Below are 24,625 nucleotides of genomic sequence, written 5' to 3'. Positions count from 1 at the left end.
TGCAGCCAGACCTCTCTCCAGCACTGGCACAGCTCTGTGGAGACACATCTGGCTATATGAGACTATGATCAAAGCTACACTTCAACAGTAGCACTGTACATACTGTACTGGTTGATTGGCATTACTGTGTGATCTCTGAGAAGAGCTCTGCAAACAAAAAATTGATTTTGAGGATCACCACTTTAATCCTAATTTAATTGTCGGATCCCGGTCCATACCTCATATGGCTCACCTCCGCTGGCTAGTGCGGTTTTTGCTCTCTCACCCTGCGGAGTCACCGGCTTCTTTCTGGGCCAAAACCTTGTTTAGTTTCAGCAACTTTCTCTCTTTGGCTCCGCTGAATAATTCATCAGCACAGCTCCTCATCACTAATTCAAAGGAGGACGAGTGTATCTCACTGTGTGTGTGTATGTGTGTATGTGTGTATGTGTGTGTGTGTGTGTGTGTGTGTGTGTGGCCTACAGTGGGCCAGTGACACTGCGTCAGTCTGTATGAACCTGAGATCTCAGCTGGCAGGGTGTGTACCGCTGCATCCTCGTGTTTCCTGCTCTCCTGCTCTTCACTCGCCAACACATTTACACACAGTCGGATATTTTTGACACCAAAGTGATCACATGTATAGTTTATAATCTTTGACCTGGTCTGGATTAGTAGATATATGACACACTTTTGTTCGGAGTAATTTACAATGCTGCACAAGTTCAAGTACAAGATCAGGTGATGTTCCAGTGTTGATAAACCATTAGTGCAGGAGATGCTACAGGAAGTCATCAACATTAATGTTGGACTAACAAGTTTCACCTAATTTTCTAATACAAACAGTATAAAAAATAAAAAGTATACCAGAGTGAGTAGTTGAGCACCAGTACTGTTAGAGTAGAGACTCAAATTATATCAGCATTTATTACCACATACAAAATAAAACAGATTTTGATTGCATTTTATTTTTGTATTTTGTTTATTGTGCATTTTATTGTTAATTAAATACACAGAGACTTGTAAACAGTCACATGGCTCCCATGTAGATTTGTGACTACACACAATATTTGTTACCAGCTTATATAATCTACATCTTAAAGATTAAAAGTCCATCTTCAGGACTAAAGTGGATTGAAGAGATGAACTCAATAATACTGTAGCTTTTTACCCATATTCACCCTCCTGCTCTGTTTGAAGAAAAGAGCAGGTGTATGCCCAAAGGCTGCACTACTGAACGCAGTGTGTCTCTATATAATAAATGTAAGATGCGCAAACTCGCTCTGCACACATTCCCTCCAGTCTTCAGCCTGTTTATGCTTTTCTTCTGTCAAGTCAGATATTATAGATCGATGCCTCGGACGAGTTATTATATACTGAGGAATAACAGTGTTAAGATCAGTTTTCTAACATTGTGTCTTATCTACAGTTATTAATAGGGTGTCTGCAGTGGATGAGAGGTCAAATACTCTCTACTTTATTGGAAGATAATCTGTTATTTGGGGTTTTAGTAGTCCTGCAAATAATGGTTATTTTCATTATTTATTAATCAGTTATTTCTGTTAGTTTAGTCAATACAGTGTAATAAATATCTATCTCAATGACTGAGTTCACCTCTTCAATCCCCCTGAGTCCTGAGGATGGAGTTGTACTGTGGGTGAAGTGAAGGAGACGAGGTGAAGAGGGAGAGAGTCAAATTGATTGTTTTGTTCAACAGCTTTGACAGCCCAAATATATCCAGTATCCCAGAGACTCTTTGATGTCTGTTGATGGACTAAAACTGAGACCAGCAGCTTAAAAATACCTGATGATGACGTCTCGATGACTCGGAGGCTTTGCGTCCTCCTCTGTCCCTCTCTCATTGTCCTTCCTTTCTCCTCTTCCCTCTCTTCTCTGTCCCGTTTTTTCTTTTCTTACGTCAGACATACTCCTCTACCTCCTCCTCCCCTCCTCCCTCATTCATTCTCATTCATTCTCTACGCCTGCCCCCCCCCCCCCCCCCCCCCACTCTCCCTCTCCTCCTCCTCCTCCTCCTCCTTCATTCAATTCATTTACAGTCTCAAGGGGGACATCAGGCAGTGACCCTCCATGACCTCTGTGGTCATGACACCTGCGTGTTAGTGTGTGTGTTTATGTGCACTCCTTAAGAGTGTGTGTGTGTGTGTGCATACGCTCTCGTCTGCCTCTGCGTGTATGTGTGTGTGTGAATGTGTGAAGCGTGTTTACTCGTGTTAGCCGGCATGTCTTTACGTGTCTATATTGTGTGTGACAACTCCAGGGAGCGGTGACAAAGTGACAAAACAAAGAGGGGGCGTCGGACAGGAATCCAGCTCCGGTCCGTTAAAGGAACGAGAGTCAGTCAGTCTATCAAAACTACAAATACATCATTCAGGATAAATCGCTGCCCCGTCCAATCCTCTGCTACCGCTCTCTTTCCTCCCACTATATCACCCCTCCTCCTTTTCTTTTGGTGTCCAAACCTTTACTGTTTCTTCTCTCTCTCTCTCTCTCTCTCTTTTCTCTCTCTCTCTCTCTGTGCTTTACCACTGCAGCAGCGTCAGGCAAGCTGGAGACAGAGAGTGCAGCTGCTTGGGACTGCTGCAGAGAGGAAGAGAGGGATGGTAGGGGGGGGGGGGGGGGGGGGGGGGGGGGGGAGGCGGTGTGTGTAAGTGCAGGAGGATAAAACAAAAGCAGCTATAGAGGAGTCGTGAGCTCAGCTGTTTAGCAGAGACCGGCGTGCTTCAATCCCTTAAAAGAGCAGAGAAAAAAAAAACCTGTTCTTCTGTTTTTCAGTCTTCCGTTCCCCTCGCACTCATACATCCCTCTGCTTTGACACATTTAAAGCCCACGTCCCCCTCCTCGATCCCCCCCCCCCACTCCACCTCCTCCAGCTCAGCATCATTAGCCATGACTGGTGAGCCTTGAGGCGCTGCCTGCATCCCCTACCCCCCAAAAACCCAATCCTGGTCTTTTGCTCCTCCCTCTCCTCCACTCTCCTCCACTCTTTCTCTCTCTCTCTCTCTTTCAACCCGCCAGCCTGCCTGCTCACTCACTCGCCCGCCCGCTCGCTGAAGCTGTGAGGCAGGGGAGGGGCGCTTGTGCACCGGCTCGGCTGCCTGCCATTTTATTGTTTTGGGGAGGAGGATTTTTTTTTCTTCTTCTTCTTCTTCTTCTTCTTCGTCTTCTGTCAGTCATCCTCATTCTCTCTCTTCTCGCTCGTCAGTGATCCGCCCCCGCCCCTCCCCTCTCTCTCTCTCTCCCGGTTGAGCGTACAGCAAGTTCTCAGCAAGCCAGGCAAGGAGAATGAGAGAGAAGAGAAAGAGAGAGGGGAGCGCAGCCTCAGTTTGATGTCTCCAGTCTGTCTCCTCAGCCTCCGATATTGTTGTTGATATTTACCTTCCGGTGTTTTCATCTCCGCACACCTTTTTTTGTGCCGCTGCCTCGTGTTCGGCTCTCTCTCCGGAAGGCATCTGTCTGTCTTTCTGTCTGGGGCTCTCCTCTTTCCTCTTTCCCTTGTCCTCTCTCCATCTGGCTCTGCGGCGGAGAGCGTCTTTGCATGAGTGTGAAGGCAGACCAGCGAGGATGCGGATACCAGCGGCTGCCTGCGGCTGCCACAACCCCGTGGGCTGTTCCTGTTAAACGCCGTCGGTAAACGAGTTATTCGCCGTACAGTTGCACAGTTGGGTTCGTGGGGAGAGAGAGAGAGGGGATAAAAGTACAGGTGGAGATGTGGGATGCAGTTGTGAGGATGTTGATACCGGAGATGATGCTGACTTGAATATGTTGTTGATGCTGTCAGCGCAGGCGTGAGATCTTTACACCGTGTGTTCGCCTCGTGCGGACACAATCTGTTCAGGCAAAAATGTGCAGGTTTTTACTCTTGGATGGGGGAGTGGAGGTGTGTGTGTGTGTGTGTGTGTGTGTGGGTCGGTTGCTGTGTGGGTGTGTGTTGAGATCTGTTGTGTTGTGTGTACATGTGAGTTCCTGCCGCCATGCTTGTTGGTACACGTGTGTCTGCCTACATGTGGCTGCTGCGCGACATTAAATATTCATGTCTGTGTGTTTGACCTTGTATTTCTCGCCGTATGTGTCGCTGGCGTGTGTCTGTGTGTGTATTTATCAACAGAACGCCATCCTGTTTATATTTTGCTTCTTCACATAACAGAAGCTACTGAAGAGATATGTGTGAATTATGATAATGTATGGTTAACGTGTGTTTCTCTTATGCAATCGAGCATACGTTTCCTTTACAATTTCAACATGCACCAATTTGTGTGTGAGTGTTTTTATGTATCCAAATAAGTTTCTACTCACCAACAGTTATTTATAATATGTATATACAGCATGAACAATATCTGGTATTGACACCTCTCTCTCTCTCTCTCTCTGTCTCTCTCTCTCTCTCTCACTCTCTTCTTAACTCTCTCGCTCAGCTTGGGGACTGGGTGTGTGAGAAGATGCTGATGGCGAGGGACAGCAGCCGAGACGAGACCCAGAAGCTTCATAAGAAATGGCTGAAGCACCAGGCTTTCATGGCTGAACTGGCTCAGAATAAGGAATGGCTGGATAAGATTGAGAAGGTGAGTCCAAAAAGATGTTTTGGCGCTTTTGTTTCCCTTCTCTGAAAGTTTACAAGGTGATTCTGGTGTTACGTGAGTTTCATGACCTTTGACTCCTTGAAACTGGATAAAAAACGTCTGTGGAAGTTATTTATATGGACTTTAGCCCACTGAACTACTAGTGAAACCTTACATATCATGATTTTTGTAATAGTGACACTTGAGACAGTTCAGAGTGAGCCAAATACAGGTTTAGGATTTAAACTAAGGTAAACATAACATCATAACAAACAAGTGACTGTCAATCAGAAGTATTTGTCACTGTGTCTATCACATGTCTGTCTTTGGCAGATGTTCCAAACTTGCATAATAAATTATTTTGTTGTTATAAGTTAATTTGAAACGTCACATATCAAAGTGTTGAATATTAGACGTCTTTCAAAGTTGTGAGACACACTTTTATAGCAGAGTTTGATTTATTGTTATCAACTACACCCAGACTTTAAGCCATTTTTCCACAGAGTCTAGAACAAAAGGATAAGTTTATACATATATCATCATTTTAAATCATGTTGATGTTTACAGTAAATGCCAGCCAGCTTACTGAGCTAATGGATAATAAGAGGAAACAATGTTGATTTCCGGTCTAGTGTGAATCACTTGTTATATTAATGTGTGTTTGGAAAGATTAATAGCAGCTGTCAAATATCTGTTTGGTCACTGAAGGTTAGCTTTTACTTATATAATTTTAAAGAGAAAAGTGACCTCTTGTGTCTGTTTCCCTTCAGACAAGCATCATTGATGTAAACAAAGCTTTTCATTACCTCCTGCCAGTTTTATTTTAAATTGTTTTATATGATTGGTACTTGTATCAAACACTAAAGCTCTAAACTCATTATCAAAAGCGTAACAAAGCCAATGGCAAGGACAGAAAGTATTACAGAAGGGTTTTAAATAGAGAGTGGAGCGCTGTAACCTTCACCACTGCTCTGGTCCCTGATAGGATCTGTTTAATATTAAGGAGATTTATAGAGCACATCAGCCTGTCGTCTGAAGACTCGACTCGACACAGACGTAATTGGGTTAGCCAGTGTTTCCCCCAGCTGCACATCCAGTTTCCATTGGTTGACTTTGGGCTGTTGTGCTCACACCTCTGACTCGCTGCCGTGACATGAATCTGGGTGTGTACAGTCATTACTAGTCAGTAGAGCTGTTGTTGAGTGTCACATTTCCTCAGGCCGTCTTCATCTCGTCACTGATTTGTGGCCCTATTTTGGGGCAAAGTCACGCGTAGAGATGTGAGGAAGCGTGTGCCTCTGTGTTTGACTTCAGTTGAAATTTCCAGAGGCCTTTTACACTCTAAATGTTATGATCCCCCGAGAACATGAACACTATTTCTGCTAAATAAATTATCAAAGGTTGCGTACGTACATCACAAGAAAATTAATCAAAGGCACAGAGGAGATATTACTCTAAAAGATGAAATGATGTCGTCCTGGCAGGGTTTATTTGTAGAATACAAGGTCTACATGACCTCCTGAAGTTCCACTTTGTGTTGAAATACAACAAACTATTTAGAAAAAGCTAAAAAACTGATGCTAAAGCTAGATTTGTCTCTAATTCACTTGCATGCTTGCTTCATGACCAGGTCGCATAGACAGTTGGTGGCTATTACAAAATTAGATATTGTATGAGATGACCCTTGTATGGGAAGTGAGTGGCTTTGACGGGACACATGGACACCAATGAACCCCTGTAGAACATCCAACCTGTGAACGGCTGCAGTTCAATGTGTATAAAGTGTATAATAGGAACAAATCTTGGCAGTACATCTGTTCTGAGGAAGGCCAAAGAACTATCTCTGGTGAAAAAACACTGCACTGAAACCCATTATTATCATAAAGCTTTACACCACATCAGTCGCGAAACATCATACTTTACTATAACAGCACATACAGTTGACTATGGCATCATAATGGCTTCATCCTCCGCAGTCTAATACTGGGCAGGGCTTGAAACTGAACTCCCCTGATGGGAGCAGAGCGAACGGAGCCAAGACACAGCACACTGCATTCTGTGTAATCCGTGCACATACAGCAAGTCACGGTCCAGACACTGGCAAGGATTACTGGTATGACGTACTTAGACAGCGAGTTTAACTAATAATAACTAATATGTTTGTAATTTCAGCTTGTACTGGGCAGAAACTAGAGCCAGTAAATGAATGGTATGGAGATAGAAGTCAACTAAATACTCATAAAACAACCTTTTCTGTCACTTTCCTGTTTCTGTTCATACTGTCAGAGCAGAAAAAGTCACATTGTGATTGATGACTATACAGGTAGGCTGTTTTTCTTCTATAGTGGGCACTGGGAAGTTTGTGTTTGTGTACACATAATAGCCTGTGTGTGCATTTCTATATCGTGGGCTTATAATGTGAGGAAATTGGTTGACTGATGGTATATCCCTGTAATGATAATATGCAGTAATATGATGTAGAGACAGCAGCACAGCGAGGCCTGAGAGCACTGAGCTGTTTCATTATAGATTCATAGGGCATGTGCTTATCTGTAAGTAGAGTTGGGTTACTGGAAAATGCTTACAGTGGAAAGAGAGAGAGAGAGTGACAGTGACAGAGGAGACGAGGAGGAGAAACGCTGCAGTTTCTTGTTTTTTGTGTTTTCAGTGTTTTTCTGCAAATTTTACTACGTTGTTTAAAATGTTCTGTATGGTAAACAAAAAAAGGGAAAAGTTCCAAATTTTCAAAACTTTTGCTGTTGCTGAGACGTATAAAAGAGTCCACTGTTGTTTTTTTTCCCCACAAGCTGAAGTATCTGAATATTACTAAGTGTATTTCTTTCTTTTCATCTTCAGATGAAAGTGTGTAATTTGACTGACAGTAAAAAACAATAACAACCTACTCAACTCCTGTCAAATCTTACACTAATCAAACACTATTCAAATCCTAAAATATTCCTATTTTTTGGTGGATTTTTATTGGTTTTTTTCTATTCAATTTGACTGAATTTAATTCTTTGATATTCAAAATAAATAGTGATTGATTTGCTTTGTTTTGAATAATAATATTAAGTTTTGTTTACACTTAACCAGCCTGTCTGCAGCTAAATCACATCATGTACAGCTACTGTTCACATTTCATGATCAGTCTCCTTTCCATCCTTTTTAATTTTTTTTATTCATATAGCCCAAATTCACACAAACATGTATCTATACAGTCAGCAATCAGTCATTTAGTATATCCACTGTGAAGACAGCTACACCAGATTGTTTTGTGCGTTTCTTCCACTTTAACAGAAATATACAACGATCCTTTGTGGTCTAGAAGAGCTGAGGAGACAAAGGTTGAGACAGCATTTTTATTTTTGGTTTATTTTTACTTCAAGGAGGATCAGTGGAGGAATTGACCAAAATAAGACATTTACGGCAAGATAATTAGGGTTAGGGTTAGACGTTAGGGTTAGGAGAGCTAGTGAACATATTATACCAACATGATCCACACAAATACAGAAGTGCACAAGAGTGTGTGTGTAATGATGTGTGTTGTGCTGTAATGGTCCCAGCTCACAGTCCAGTCCCCGGTCTCCTTAGTAGCAGACTGTAGTCACACCAGGTCGTCTAGCTGTTGGCAGAAAGACAGGGTTTCGCTTCTGAAGTCGTACGTGGCAGCCACGTTCACCCCACATGCCTGCTCCGTGGCCGTTGCTTAGCAACCAGGGATTTTTTTTTTTTTTTTTTTTTTTTTGAGAGAAAACATTAATAGTATTTGGCATCTTCTTCATGGCAATACTGAGGATTTAGAAATATTGTTCTGTCCCTTTGAACTGTGCTGCAGCTGAGGTCCAAATATGAATTATGTCGGTGCAGCGTTTTTCTAGTTTTCGAAGCACGTTACAATCAAAGTAAACAGATTAACATGAGGTTAAACAGGGAAACAACATCATAGGGTGGGAATATGAACACTGATTATATTACATAAATCTTCAAGTAAGTTTTGAGTATTATGTTGCTGACTGTGGTCCTGTTTATTGTCGCAAACACTCTGCTTCTTATGTCCTGATTGTGTCTCTCTGTTTCGTGCCCTCTGAGAGTCTATTTCTGTAATTGGGTAAGAACCTCTCTCTGCTGTGAAGAACTCTTTGAAGCACATTGCCTGGTTTTTAGGGTAGCATCAGCCATCTGTGAGTGCATCTGTATTGCAGTGTGTACAGTGTGTGTATAGAGTGTGCAGGAAAATGAATAACTGCCCAAACAATTTACCTGCTCTGCTCAACTTAAATGGATTAAAAGAGTATTCGGTGGATTTAAATGACATTTGTCTCATAGCCGCACGGATCGCCAGTTAGTTTGTCTGCTCTCCATCCCTTCCTCTTCAGTAAAAGCACTCTTTACTCTTAAAAGCGTCCTCCTTAAACCTAAAGGCAGCTCTGCAGAGCCTCTAGACTGGCCTAACAAAGGCTAACATCAGGGTCAAAAGTATAAAATTATGACGTTAATGATGTGTTAGTTTGTCCATAGAAGGAACTTTCATATTTTTAATTAAACTCTGGTTGGTCTCACCTGAAAGACACCTGAAAAAGCCTCCAGGAGTGCTGTTAACATATCCCAGTCCAACTTTAGGATACAGCCAGACACACAAGGTTTTACTGGTTTAAAGAGATTTTTACATCTGATAGACGGTTTCTCATGCATAGAAAGCAAAACATAGCAAACCGCCGACTTGTTAGATGCTCACATCCAGCCGTTTGTGTTTTTATTAATATGTATCTCGAAGACAAGAGAAGGAACACTACAGCAAACAGTGTAGACAAATCCATCATGCTTTTCTTCAAGAAACTAACAGCAAAAACTGAAGCAAACTATTTTTATATCGTGCCCCGGAGCTTAACACAAAGAACGTAGGTGTGATTGCATCCTCACAGGGCTTTCACACCAAAAGTGCAAGTTCTGCATTTCCATCAACTCACTTGAATGTCTGACCTCCGCAACGTGCAGTGAATGAAATTCTGCCTCTGACAGGAGATGGAAACGATGACGGAAAAGATTTGACAGCAGAGAAGAATGGAACTAAATTTAGTGCCTCTCTGAATTCACGGCTCTGTAAACTGCTCTCCAATCCTACCAGTACTTCAGTAAAAAAGGATGAGATACTGCAGTAGGTTATAAAATAAGATAAGATAATATATACTTTATTGTCCTTGTAGAGAAATTTGACTTGGGCGGTTTTGTTCTGCTCTTTATTCTTAGCACTCAATGCAAACTATTCATTCTTGTTTGGTCTTTAACCAAACAATGAGGGCTGCAACTAACAAATATTTTAATATTCGATTAATCAGATGATTATTTTCATGTCAGAAATTTGTGAAAATTGAAGATGCAACCTAAAATGTCCCGACTGACATTCACAACTCAAAAAATATACAGTTTGCTGTCATAGAGGACTAAATAAACCAGGTGAAAAAATCACATTTAAGATGCTGAAACCACAGAATTTTAGCTTATTTTCTTTAAAAAATCATTCAAAACACTTCAATCAATTATCAAAACAGTTTTTAATCAGTTCATTTTCTGTTGATCGACTAATCAATTAATCGACTAATCATTGCAGATCTGCAATTAATCATGGCATCCTGTCCTAACACTCATGCATTGCCCAAAGTTTATTCATATAACACATTTCAACAACAAAGTCATTCAAAGTGCTTTACATAAAACATAAAAGGCATTAAGACAAAATGTAAAAGAAACACATTATAAAAATACACATTTAAAATACAATTAAATTAGAATAATATCAACAGTAATTAGTATAAGTCACTCTAGATAACTGCATCAGTTAAATGTCAATGACTAACACAAGTAAGGTCATAGTCTCAAGGTTACTGGCTGTCCTCAGCAGCTACTGACAGTGAACTTTGAGAAAGACTCCATCGGCTGCATCTGTGTTTGTCAATGTTCGGCCGTAGAGTCATGTGATCATACTGGACATCTCGTTGGAGTCTGAGATGATGTAACTGTGCAGGTGAGTGTGTGTGTGATGAGGGAAGACCCCAGTTGATGAGGCGTTTTTGGATGATTATAATGTAACTTGTGTACTGTGTCATTTACCTTGATGACGTCAAGCGGCCTGGCAGCATCCAGAGCAATGTGTCTCCTCTTTCCTGTGCTTGCTGGGGTTGCCAGGCAACAGCTGTCCAATCATCCTCCTCTCCCCCTCTCCCTGTTTTCCCTCCTCTCTTCATACAGCTCATGTGTGAAGGTCATTCCTCCTTCCCTCCCTATCTCTCTCTCTCTCTCTCTCTCTCTCTCTCTTACTCTCACAATCTCAATCCTGTCCCCTTTCAGTCGGACGGCAGGAAGTAGGTAGAGAACAGGAAGTGATGTAAGCGCACAGAATGCTGCTTTGGAGTATCGAGACTAAGCCCCACAACTGTAGGTTTTAATGTGGTGTAGTGTAAAGGGGCCAAGTCTAATAAGCTGAGCTTTGTAGTGTTCTGAATATGTAATGCATTGTTTAATCAATAACTCCGCTGTTCTGTGTCGCTGCAGGATGACTGGGCTTCTTCAACGGGGCCAAATAAACAAATCAGTGTAAATAAGTAGAAATCAATTAATGTGGATCGTATCTCAGATATGGAACTACGACAAAGTTTATGATCGAATAAAAGATCCGATTACAAACTTTTGTCCTGAAACTCAAAAAAACAAAAGATTCCTACATCGGTGTTTACGAGGAGTCGGGGTGTAATAATACTTTTTGTTGAGACGCAGCAAGTTTTTCTTTTCACCGACCTAAAAATCAATGTAACAGTAGACTGCACGCCGTTAGAGGATGTCTCCGTTATAAAGACAGAGTCATTCTGTAAATGACTGTAATGTCACTCTGCTCTCTGTGATTTAGACCAAATACTGTGGAAGCTGCTGGCTGTTTACGGGTGATTCGCTTCAGTTGCAGCAGATTGTGTTTGTTTGTGTATGTGAGTATGTGTGGGGGTGTGTGTGTGTGTGTGTGAGTGCACAGTGAAAATGGTTTCTTCCGCATGCAGTTGCTAGCCTAAACCCAGTCTGCTTTTGATTCCTGGCCCCTTTATCTCCCATTACGCCTTATAAGTAATTGGCCTCATTAACTGGTATCGTTACCATATATCAGTCTCATCCTCTGCTGTCCTGATCCCACTCTCACTCAGTCTCCCCAGTAAACAGGTAAATAGACTATTGAAAGCTGTGCTCTGACACAACAAATCTATTTTAATGTCTCAGTGACTGTTGCCTCTTTTTCTATATTTGTCTTTTTAAATGAGTCTCTTAAATGAGTGCTTTGTGTTGTTTTAAATTTGAGAAATCTATTTCTTATTACTCATCAAGAAACAATAGCTTTGCTAATCTTACATCCTTACTTCTAGCGGGCCAAAATGTTCTGTTTGTCCTGAAGGTTGCAGTGTGTTTTCATAAATCCTTTCTTTATGTACAGTCGGCATTTTTAGATATCTAAGCCACAGCTTGTCAGGCTCAGCTCTACATTGTCAGACTTTGCTCATCTTTCATGAGCTTAAGCTCGTCAGCATTATCTTTACTTTGGCTCAGCTGTGCTCTAAACTGACATATGAACGTTGGCAACCGCCTCAAAGCACAGCTAATGTTAGTGTTAGCATGTTAACATGTCTACATTTAGTATGTTGACGTGCATGTTAACCTATTGGATGTTTACATGTTAACATGCCAGCATGTCATAGCATGGGCTCGCTAACATTTTAAATATTAAAAGTCACAGAGCATGTTAGCATGTTAACATGCTACACTATTATTCATCTCAACGTACAGCTGAGCCAGATGGGAGATATCTTGTCTTTTCATTTCATGGCAATCCATCCAATAGTTGTTGATGTATTTCAAGTCAAGTCATCTTTTATTTATAGTATATAACCCAATAATACAAATCACAAATTTACAAAGGGGCTTTACAATCTGTACAGCATCCTCGACCCTTAGTTCCTCATTTAGAATAAGGAAAACTGCCCAAAAAACAGGGAAAAAATAGAAGAAACCTCAGGGAGGAGAAACAGAGGAGGGATCCTACAGACCAGTGATGGAATGACCGACCTTGCCATCAGTAGAGCCCAATAAATAATCATTTTTACAACGAATTACATATGACATCTGTTGCAAATTGAGTTGGCAAAAACCTAAATGATGTATGCATATTAGTACCGATCTTCTTCCCCTTTTCGATGTATGCTGCATATGCAACTGCCTCACTCATACATCACAGCGTGCATTAAGCTTTGACCTGTAGTTTTGTGTCAGCTCTGCAGTATATGAGGAAGTGTGTGTGCGTGAATGAGGGAGCGTGTGTAGGTGTGTGTGTGTGTAGGTGTAGTTGTGTGTGTGGGTGTGTGTGCAGTGAGAACATCAATGGAGCGGTGATGATATCAGCAGTCTCTCTAAGAGCAAACAGTAAACTGAGACAGAGATCTGCTGTTATATTTTTATTCTTTCAATCAATTTAAGTTTTATTTTAGATATTTTGGCAACACTTTTAATGCAGTATTCATTCCAGTAAAGCTTTTAGAATTAGACTAAATTGAGACAGCGATGCTGAGGAACACAGAGAGGAAGGTCAAAGTCAGGTTGTGTATCTGTGATTTAAAACAGAGTCGGTCAGAAGTTATATTAGAGAGCTGGAGTCGCTCTCTGAAACCTTTCTCTGATAAAAGCAGTCTGAATGCTACTGCAGTACGTGATTGAACTGAAGACATTTGAATAAAGTATTTTTTTGAGATGTTACTGCAGTAGTTGAATCCTCGGTGGTACAGTAGTGAATTGTAAATCCACACACAGAGAGCTTAAGGCCCACTTTGTATTACATTATCCTCAGTTAAATGGATATCTGCTCCAGGACTGACTATTACATAAAACCTGACCATGCAGTTATTTCTTTTATTGGAGACACTACAGCAGTTATTTTCTAGTATTCAACAGCTTCAACATGTTGGTTCAGTGAAAGAAAAACTAATTAAAACACCTGCACCTGGTCATGATCACTAAACAAAGCTCTTAGTTTATCTTTTGATTTGTTCCCTCAGGTAATCTGTAACTGTGTCAGTCTGTACCTGCTGATTCTGACCTGAATATGTCTCAGTCTGCATCTTCCTCTGCCTGCGCTGCAACCCCGCCGTTAAGACTCTTATCCTTCCGAGTGAGCTCTGCTTTGACGGGCCTTCGTGCACATCAGAAGGGTTTAGAGCCAAATGTGTTGGCTTTATATCCATTTTCAGATGTATTTTGCAACACACAAATTCAGTAGACTATTGATTCCAGCAAGATTTTAAAGGAAAGTCACTATTTTGTAATAAAAAGGTAATCAAAAAATGTTTAGTTTTAACAATAACACATGAAAAAAAGCTCAGTCTCTCTCTCAAAGTGATGCTTTTACAGCAGCACAGAGGAGCAGAGGTAACTTTTTAGGTAGATGGGACAACAGCACTCATCTCTTGCTTCTAGCTGGGCAATGGAAAATGGAAAATATCCATTAAATCATCTCCAGTAGTCCAGTCCATGGAGACCAGTAGTCCTAATGGGAACCAAAGCCTGGTCCTAATGAGGCAAAACGTAATTTCTGAGGTCCTGGTTAAGGTTAGAGTCAGGCATGAATTAGTTATGGTTAAAGGTACACCACATATGACCCACTAGAAGTTTGTGACGGTGTATTTATCTGCAGAGACCCCGCCCTCTGCCTGTAATTTATTATTTTATTATTATTTTGTTTGGGCGATGGGTGTGTAGCCCCCAGCCAATAACAGATCAGGATGTGAAGTCAGGACTCGTAGCGTAGCGACCGGGTTACATCACTGTGTTTTTATGATTCAGTGCTTCCCCTGCTTCTCCTCTCTCTCCTCTGCTGTGTGCGGAGTGCTTCTGTGTGCTGCTCCTCTGCTGTCTGTGTGTCTGTTTGACCGACACACACACACACACATGCAGAGCAGAGAGCGAGTGTGTTTATTTGTGCTTTAGAACGTAACTGCTGTGAAACTATGAGAAAATAACGTTTTATTTCTCTGATTCACAGCTTTGTTCTTGCCAGCATCGCTCGTTCTCTTCATTCACTCTCTAGTTCGCTCGACTGCCTCTCTCTCTCTCTCTCTCTCTCTCTCTCTTTCTTTTTCTCTCTCTCGTGCTCGTTGGCCGGAGAGGAGGGGCCGACTTTGCAATTTCTTGCATAGTAAACCTTTAAAGGTTTTTTAAGGTTGTTTTTTTTCACCTTTATTTATTCAGCGGGGAGTTTAACTGAGAGCAACGCTCAGGAACGCCCTGATCACATTCACACAGTTACACAGTCATATCTGGAAGCTGCCCAGTACAACCAGTGTGATCTGCTGGCCACTGAGCAGTTGGGGTTAAGGGCCCTGGTCAAGGGCACCTCTGTGGTGGTAATGAGGGAGGGGCGAGCGCTGCTTTTCACTTTCCCCACCCAGATTTACATCGAACTTATGACCTTCCAGTCTCAAACTCAAGGTTAAGGTTAGGGTTTGGGTTAAACTGTCCACAATGAATCAAAGTCAGTGTGTGTGTGTGTGTGTGTGTGTGTGTGTGTGAACAGTACAGTGCACATCTCTCTTTTTTCATGTATCTCTGTAACAACATGATCGATGAACCAGACATGATGAATCATTACGACAGAGGTGTAGTTATATTTATAATCTTTTATAATTTATATGTGTTTGCTTTGTTTCTATAAACCACTGCAGGTCACGTAAATGCAACTTTGTCACTAAATGCAGTAAAATCTTGACTTCAAATCTTCAATTCTTTTCTTTTTTTCTTTTTGTTTGTTTTTTTTTTTTGTCATGTCAACATTAGCATTTTGCTAACAAGCGGAAATCACACCACCAGTTGTGTGTCAAATGATATCGCAAATAGTTTTCATTTAGGGCAAACAATACATAATGTAATAAGGAAACCATGAGGATGATAATGGCTTTTGTTGCTACTATCGCCTGCAGTTCCATCACATGCATCACTTCCTGCACACTGAGGAGTTTCTCCCTGGAAAGAGCTGTGTGCCACTTAGTGTTTGGAACAGTAAAAGCCTCTACAGTATTAGCAGAAAATAGCTTGAATCTAAAACATGTCACCAGTTATTCGTTTAAAAAGTGAGAGCTCTGTGGTCGCCGTTTGGTCGGAGGAGCGGGGTTTTTCACACGTAGAGCAAATATTGACACAATAGCTTCATCCTGACAGACACACTGACCGGCCGAGTGCGAGCAGCAGCAGCAGCGTCGTCGTCGCTCAGGAGCAGATGTCTGCTGCGATATACAGACCAGACAGCAGAATGAGGACGGACGCTCTTATGGCCCATCTGTTAGCGTTAACATCATCAGAGTCCCCAGTCTCTGTCCTTCAGGATGCTTCTTCAGTTTGCCTACTTCTTCTTCTTCTGGATTTTGATTAGTCATTTTGTTTTGGCTTACATATTCTGTCAGTGTTTGAATCATCTTCAGTCATATCATGTAATCACTTTAAACTTGTGGTTTATTCTAATATTAGAAGCAGTTTCAGAGGGATACTTCCTGATGTCACAGATTTCTATAATACATTAATGATTAAACTTGTAGCTACGGCATGAAAGTATTTATATGTTTTGCTCTTCCTTCACTAGATGGACAGGCAAAGCTGAGACCCAATGAGTGTCAGAACCACATTAAACTTTAAAAAGAAAAGACAGAAGTCGCTGTATATGTCGGACATGAGTCTTCAGATGGTTTTGGATCTGGTTTCTGTTGGATACTGTTTGTATGTGCAGTGGAATAAGTGGTCCTCCTTGAATCGAGTATGTATGAGTGCGGAGTAGCAGCTCTGAGCCTGTGGGCGAAGCCGCTCGAGCCCACGCGGCCCTCCCACTCGCCGCAGAGGACGGCAGGCATCAGCAGCCGGAGAAAGGCTACACCAGCCGGCTGACGTAACGCGCTAACACTGACTCAGGACGGTGAGTGGTGTAGAGTAGCCCGCTGTACACCTTGTAATTCCTCTCTGATTTCTGTGTGTGTGGTTACGGACAGCATGTACACACATTTACACCTCGGAGATACAAATTTATAAACCCCAGTCATCTCCAGTTTGCTTTTTTGCTTGTTTCTTCTTCACTTGTATGCAGAAAGTTTGTGAGATTAGTGTTTGTTTTTTTGATTATTATTATTCTAACCTTGATTTGATAGAGTTTGTGTCATTTATGCAATAGGAATATATTTTCCATACATGGAAATTTAATGTTTTACAATATGTTTATTATATATTTGCAAGATATTGTGCAATATATTAAATGCTGTACTTTCAAAATACCAGAAATTATAACCACTTTCTGTATATTGTAGAACGTATTATCATATACAGTGTCTTTCATATATAGTATTCACCAAATACTACGTACACAGTATCTGATGAAAAGAAAATACTATTGTAATATCGTTATATTGTAATGTGTAATAATAATAAGTCTTTCCATAAATTAAAATGCATTTTGTAATTAATGACACTGTATATTCTTGTATAGGTAATATAGGTGAAGAGAATTCTCTCCATTAATTAAAATACACTGTATTTTCACTTTAATGCATATAAACAATACAAAAATAGCTTTTGAGGGGAATTGTTGGACTTCTGTGATGTCATTAGTGTTACTTTGTTATTTGCTTTTATAACTTTACTCACATTCATAACTTGGACCTGTCTGTATAACCCAAAGATGTAATCACAGCTCATCCAGGATGTTGGTCCGGAAACCGTTTTATCACCTCGGTGGCGTCCGGTTTCCAGTCATCAGGCAGAGCTCTGTATGTCTGTAGATTTGATGATAACCTGAGTGACTCAGGAGAGAGATGTGGTCCTCTGTGGACGATGATGAGTCACTGCTCAAAGTTATTTTACCCTCTTCCTGAAATGTCCTGGCAGAGTCTGAAATTACCACCTGCCAAGCAGCTAATGCTGCAAAATGTAGTTTTTGGCAGAAAAATGCGTCAGAATATCAAGTTGGATCAGGTTCTGTTACAGAGTACCTTAAATACCGCGTCCTAATTCTCTCAAAATAGAATATTTATTGATTGCGACTTTTGTTACTATAAATTATACTTGAATTATACTAAATTATACCCATAACCACGACTCTAAATGTTAAAAGATCACTCATAATTCAGATTTTATGGCCACACCTTAAACACACCGAAGTTTAAATCAGCTTCTTACTGTGAGTGAAGGAGTCCTATTTCAACACATATGTTTTTCTGCCAGAGTTCAAGCAGTTTTGGTTAATTAAAATTAAACATTTTTTGTATTTGTGTTTTAACTGACTGGGACTTAGTGCACCAATCAGTATTTAGCAACATTTGTGTTGTTTGCTGACATCAACAGACCACTGTCAGTCACATCTGCTTAAACCACAACCACACACTCCTAATGAAGCAGATTAGCTGAGGTTTTCAGTGTTAAACTCTTAAAAATGAACACACAAACACTTAAAAATTGATTGTTGATCATTTAATCATGAATATTTAATATTATTGAGAAAAACTTCTGGGCAGCACCTTTGAAACCTTTTCAAAATGTTCAGTTGTACAAGAAGCATGGCTGCAACACTTGATTTATTTGAATACATGTGAAGTAATATTAGTTAAATATGTACTACATGTCATTAGTAAATATTAATATTAGTTTTTTCCAAATGTAGACAAATAGAAGCCATAATGCCTCATAAATTCAATGTCTTTTAAAAGATAAATACAGATGCTTAATGGTAATATACTTAAATAGTTAATGTTAGTAAGTATGAAACAGTTTTTCGTGACCTTCCCAACACGAGTTTATTTTATCTTCTTCTCTGTTTGTATGTTTCTTTCAAATCTTTTTTCTCTTTGTTTTTGTCTTTCTGTCTTCAGTTCTCTTTTCTCTTATTCACACATACAAACACACGGACTGCAAAAGACGAATTACAATTGGATGGGGGAAGGTTTTTACTGTGGAGAGAAAAAAGGAAGGGAGCAGGTGTACATAAGGAATGGTGGTGCATTTGAGTGTGTGTGTGTGTGTGTGTGTGTGTGTTTGTGTGTGTCTAAAGGGAGTGTGGGGGGTGTGGGGGGGGGTGTTCAGGATGGGATGAAGTACAAAAGGGGGCAGAAATATGAAAAAGAGAGGACAGAGAGAGAGAGAGAGAGAAGGGGGAAGGGGAGCGTGAGGTAATTTATGAGGCATTTTGATACGGCAAGGTTTAATCTCTCCATGTGCACACAAACACACACACAAACACAAACACACACACAAACACACACACACACACAAACACACACCTCCTAACCTAGTTCCACAGTGTCGGCACATAATTATCCGAACATGAGATCCAGAGAATATTTGCGGATGTAGTGAAGCCACAGACTGTATATGAAGAGAATGAAACAGACTCTGGATTTATGACGCTTTTATATTTTACAGATAGATTATTATGTTTATTATTATTGTGATGTTTAGATGCTACTGAATTATTTCAGTGTCTAGTTTCCAGTTTATGGCAGTAAATGATTTTTATGTCTCTGCGCCAGCGACGGCCGTGGTCGGAGGCTTTATGTTTTCGGGTCCGTCCTGCTCTTGTGAACAAGATATCTCAAGAACAGCTTGAGAACAGGATGAACTGTTTAGATTTTTGTGGTCAAAGGTCAAAGGTCAAGGTCACCGTGACCTCACATCCATCCCATTTTCTCCCCTAAACGAGATATTTCAGGAACACCTTGAGAGAATTTCTTCAAATTCGGCACAAACATCCACTTGGACTGAAGGATGAGCTAGATTTTGGTGGTCAAAGGTCAAAGGTCACTGTGTCACTATGATTTTGCTGATATTGAGCAGGTGATTATTGTTGCACCACGTGACGAAGCTCTCTATCAGTCCTCTGTACCAGCACGTGAATCATATTTGTCAATACAGTGATGACTCCCATTTCTCCAAAAAATACACTTAACACCTTTTATTAAATTCCTTTAAAGTCTTCACTATAAATATCATATGAGTCTGGACAGACATGGATGTAAACTTCAACTCGACTGGGAGGCGGTATTTCTAGTTTTGATTGAAAAATAATGGAATTTGGGATATAATTTGACAGACGACGTCATTTTTCTGCTAGCAGAAAAAGCTCATTTTACACCCGCTGCTCATGTCTTGAAGCGTTACTGCGTATTGGAAAAATACCGATAATTTTTAATAGAAAAACATATCAAGCTTTCTTCTTCTAGCCTGAATCTCATTAACTTATTTTATCAGAGCAGATGATCTGATTAGATTTTAGAGTATATTTTGAAATTAATTTGCTTAGTGATGAGAAAAAGTCATTTACGTGAAACTGATGCATAAAGATTTTGAGTTTATGTTAATATTTCCCAGTTTCTGTGTGTGTGAGACATAAATTAACTAATTAAGGTGGTAATTTTCTCTCTGAATGACCTTATTATCATAACAGGTTGTGTTTAATATAGTGTGGTAATTATGCCATAACATTCAATTAAGTGCCTTTTGTTTCCGTTTTTTACCTGAAGTGTTATATTTGCATGTTAAACTTACTCTGTCTCACCACTCTTCCTCCTCCTCCTCCTCCTCCTCCTCCCCCTCCTCTTCCTCTCCATCCAGGAGGGCCAGCAACTGATCCAGGAGAAGCCCGAGCTCAGCCCGGTGGTCCGGAGGAAGCTGGAGGAGATCAGGGAGTGCTGGCAGGATCTGGAGAGCACCACTCAGGCCAAAGCCCGCCAGCTCTTCGAGGCCAACAGGGCCGACCTGCTGGTACAGAGCTACGAAAGCCTGGACCAGAGACTGGGCCAGCTGGAGGGTCAACTGGCCTACGTAGACCAGGGACAGGACCTCACCAGCGTCAACAGGCAGCTCAAAAAACTACAGGTTTGTACAATTGAAAAGAAACTTTTTGGGTTGTAATCTCTTTAATTTGATTCATTATCAGATGAAGTTTCGATGGTTAGAAATAATCAGTATTTGACAGGAAAATAACAAAACAATGATGAGTTAGACTTTCTTCTGCATTAAAAAGACATTTTCTCCCAGACAAACATTAATATTTAAGAGCACAATTAGCAATAACAATTAAAGTTCACTCTTGCTCGTTTTATCAGTTTTTGTTTTTTTGTTGTTGTTTTGTTGTTTTTGTGGTTTTAAGCCTTTTTATCAATCCAACAAGCAGACAAAGATATAACAGATGTTTCTATTTCCTCTATAAGTTATTGAAGTTAACTGTTCTGGCACTTATTGAGTCTGTGTTAGCCTCTAGTATTAGCCATAGCAGACAGTTTATATGGTTTGATGACATTTCTGAGTAATTTTTTTGCCAGATATTTGTGCAATTTGGGGCAAAACATGATGTGAATTTATTATAATTATGCATTTTCATTGGTACAGATTGAAAACGTGTTGGTAAAATGATCATTCACCAAGAGTTCAAACACTTTTCTACCAGTTTGACCTGAATTGATTCTCTGCTTCTTACTCTACATGTTGAACTGTTTTCGTTATTATGGCCACACGTCGATGACATCACCTCATTAATATTTGAACAAACATCATGTTTGAAAATGACTAACAACAACATTTCTCACTCCGTGCCCGGATCCTTTTCCGTTCAGCTTTTCATCTCATTTCTGCGTCGTCAGACTCTTTTACTTTCACGCCAACATTCATTTTTAATTTGTTTTAATGGTTTTTTGAAAACATTATATCACATCAGCATTCCTACCGACCCGGTTAGCTTTCTCCAGAGTTTCATCCCAACATCATTCACAAATACTGATAACTGAAGCTTATTGATTAGTGTATTTTAAAATACAGATGCTTTTGTGCAGAATTTTATGATTGTTTGTCAACTAAATCAACAGATTTCGATGCCTTTTGATAATTGTTTTGTGACTGATTGGATACAATTTAATCTCTTTGTCCACTGTTATCTCGCCATGCTAATTGAACATAAGTTTAGGTCACTGCATTAAAATCAGTATTTCAATCAGTCAATATCGGTATTTAAATACTGAACACTGAGCAGCTGGTTCACGTGTTCTTCTGTTCAGACTGACTGTGGCTGATGAGAGATTACATCTCTGTACTGGTGTAACTACGGTGTTTTAATCAGGAAAAATAAGGAATAAATTTTTAATTTTGTTGCTTGTAAGCTTGTCAGCGCTGCTTGTAAGCTGATCAACTACTTGATTAACCTCATTGAACAGGGCAGCACCTCGCAGTTACGCAACCATCAGTGTATGAACGTGTGTTTGTCCTGTTCTCAGGTTGAAAGGTGCTCTATAAATGCAGCAACTTTATCATTTATCTTTTATTAAAACGACAAAAAATCAAAACATTACCTCAGAGTTTTCCAACTGACACCAATTTCTTCTCTTTTCTTTTTATTTAGACTGGTTAATTCCTTGTGTAAATACAGTAGCACTCAGCCTGTAGAGGTTTTAGACAGACATGAATCTCTCTGACATACAGGTGGCATCACTGGGCTGCAAAGGTTCCCCCAAGACCAGACCAGACTTTTATTCTCTGAGGTCTTTTAAGGGAGATGTAAGTGAGGTTTTATCAGATAGTGATGGCTTTAAAGAAGTTAAAAGTTTCTTTTTTCTTTTACTTCACATCTGACTGATCGAGCAGCTCCAACGTCATGAAACTCTCTCGATCATCGGAGCAAATAACGACAAACATCCAACCTCCAGGATTAAAATTCAATTGTCTGCAATAACATGTTGGTTTCAGTAATTAAATATCCACTAATTTTAATTTCATGGAGGTAGAAATATGATGTCGGGATGAAAGTCTTCGCTTGCCCTCCAACAGCGATGGTTTGGAGGGAGTCAGACTCTTTGCGCAGCAGGTGTGACCCGGTCTGGCGCACAGATTCATCATCCTTTCATTACTTCATCATTTCACCAGACATCTCTCACTCTCCTCTCCCACAGCATGCCGCTTACAGCTTCCTTTAACAGGCCGCCATTAGCACTGCTTTACCACATCATCCTAACTCCAAACCAAACTCCACTACCCAGCATCCATCCTGACAAGGGGTACAGTAACCTTCACTACACTTCATGTCTATCAACTGTTCTTTTTTTTGCTGTTTTGGGTTATTTTTCCATCTCCGATCTGCTTTCATGTCCATCATTTATCACGTTTGCTGAACTTTTTTCAGTGTATTTAGGAATATTTTAAAATCTATATAGATTCAAAGAGTCATTTATTTTCTTTCATGATGTTTTTACCCTTTTACCATTTTAATGCTTTAACTGCAGGCGTTACAAGCAACACATTATGAGTGCAGTCTTATTGTGCTTCGTTTAAAGTGATGGGCCACAAACTAGGACATATCATATTGTTTCCTTATAATTATGTGTATCCACTATGGAAAAAACATGTATCTTTAACTTAAAACTGTATATATAATATTATTATGGTAAGTTTAAAATTCATTTTCAAAATAAGATTTTTGGTTTTTAACTAAAATTTTGTGACCAGTCTGTAGGATTTAGTGGCATCTAGCGGTGAGGTTGCCTCCCCCTCCCCTTCCAAGCATGTAGGAGAACCTACGGTAGCTGCAAAACTTCCAAAATATGCGAAAGCCCCTCTCTAGAGCCAGTTTGTCCATTCTGGGCTACTGTAGAAACATGGTGGTGCAACATGGCGGGCTCTGTGGAAGAGGACCTGCTTCCTCTCATTCTAAAGTAATAAAAACACAACAATTCTTATTTTCAGGTGATTATACACTAATTAAAACATACTTATGAATATTATATTCCATTTCTGCTAAGTCTGTTCCGCTTGATGCCACTAAATTCTACACAATGCACCTTTAAATGTAAGTTCGGTAAAAATGAAATGTGTAATTTTACTCATTTATATATTTCTGTCACACTCTTTACATCCCACTCATCCCCTCTTTATCTTCTTTCCCATGACAACATGTTTATTCTTCACCTCCACCCATGTTACTCTCTCCTCTCTCTCACCTGCCTCAATGCTTCTCTCCTAATCAACACATTCCTCCGTCCACTTGATAACTTCCACTCTACGCCCCCCTTCTCCTCCACTGTTCTCCTCCTCCTTCTCCTCTTCCTCCTCCCCCTCAGACTATGGAGTGTCAGATGGAGGAGTGGTACAAAGAGGTGGGGCAGCTCCAGGTGCAAGCAGCCTCGATACCACAGCAGACACAGGTCAAGGAGACGGTTGCTGAGCAACAGGCCGCCGTGGAGGCCAGGATGGTTCGTCTGATCGAGCCGCTGAAGGAGAGACGACGCATCCTGCTGGCGTCCAAAGAAGTTCACCAAGTCGGACGAGACCTGGAGGATGAGATTGTGAGTTTGATGGTCGCCGGGCAACACACACACACACACACACACACACACACACACACACACACACACACACACACACACTCTTGTTTCATCATTTAAAGGGACACTGCTGTGACTTGCATTAATTCCAATTGCGCTTTTTTCGTAGTGAACCAAAATTGATTCATTTTTGTCAAATCAATCTGTCATGTTTTATTTTTCAATTGTTGACTTTACAAATGAATTATAAAATAGGAAAACCTGACATGTTTTAGTATTTTTTGCATGTTTTTCAAATCTTTTAGTGTGACTTTTCACACCGAGTTAAGATGCATCCAAATTCTTTAAATGTTTCTTTAATTAGATCCTCCTGTAAATTTAACTGACATGATCAGAGCAAACCAAACGTGCAAATGCACCAAAATTTTAAAATCCAGGTGAGAAAAGATAAGAATGATTAATAAGATTCAGCAAGATACTGTTACTGTTAATTTACAATTTCTAAATGCACATTTTCTCTTGATGCAAACCCACAAACTGGACACACAGCTGGACAAATATTCACTAACGTGTGTCTTGTTGTGGTTGTAGTTGTGGGTCCAGGAGCGCCTCCCGATGGCCATGAGTCAGGAGCACGGCTCCTCTCTGCAGGCCGTCCAACAGCTCATGAAGAAGAACCAGGTAAGAAAATCAGAATAGTTAGTATAGCTACTG

The 24,625-nt window shown here is 40.4% G+C and overlaps 1 protein-coding gene and 1 long non-coding RNA gene across 10 annotated transcripts in view; one reads left to right on the top strand and one right to left on the bottom strand.

Annotated features, from left to right (window-relative positions):
* Positions 1-24,625, top strand: part of LOC122983559 (spectrin beta chain, non-erythrocytic 4-like) — an 82,400-nt gene that overhangs the window by 41,502 nt on the left and 16,273 nt on the right. For 8 of the 9 annotated variants that reach the window (XM_044353366.1, XM_044353369.1, XM_044353365.1 and 5 more), the window contains 4 exons: positions 4,410-4,556; positions 20,217-20,480; positions 23,708-23,932; positions 24,503-24,592. In XM_044353366.1, the coding sequence (XP_044209301.1) occupies positions 4,410-4,556; positions 20,217-20,480; positions 23,708-23,932; positions 24,503-24,592 (726 nt within the window). Of the gene's footprint in view, positions 1-3,147; positions 3,625-4,409; positions 4,557-20,216; positions 20,481-23,707; positions 23,933-24,502; positions 24,593-24,625 lie in introns of those variants that run through there. The other variant, XM_044353374.1, reaches the window with a different exon arrangement.
* Positions 20,401-22,622, bottom strand: LOC122983560. Its single transcript, XR_006403733.1, has 3 exons — positions 22,542-22,622; positions 21,942-21,946; positions 20,401-20,474 (listed from the first exon to the last, which is right to left on the bottom strand). It is a non-coding gene; the product is annotated as an uncharacterized LOC122983560 (long non-coding RNA).

Source organism: Thunnus albacares, chromosome 6 (assembly GCF_914725855.1).
Source record: "Thunnus albacares chromosome 6, fThuAlb1.1, whole genome shotgun sequence".
Classification (NCBI taxonomy): domain Eukaryota; kingdom Metazoa; phylum Chordata; class Actinopteri; order Scombriformes; family Scombridae; genus Thunnus; species Thunnus albacares.
Note: the sequence above shows the minus strand (reverse complement) of the source record. Positions and strands in the feature narration are given on the sequence as shown.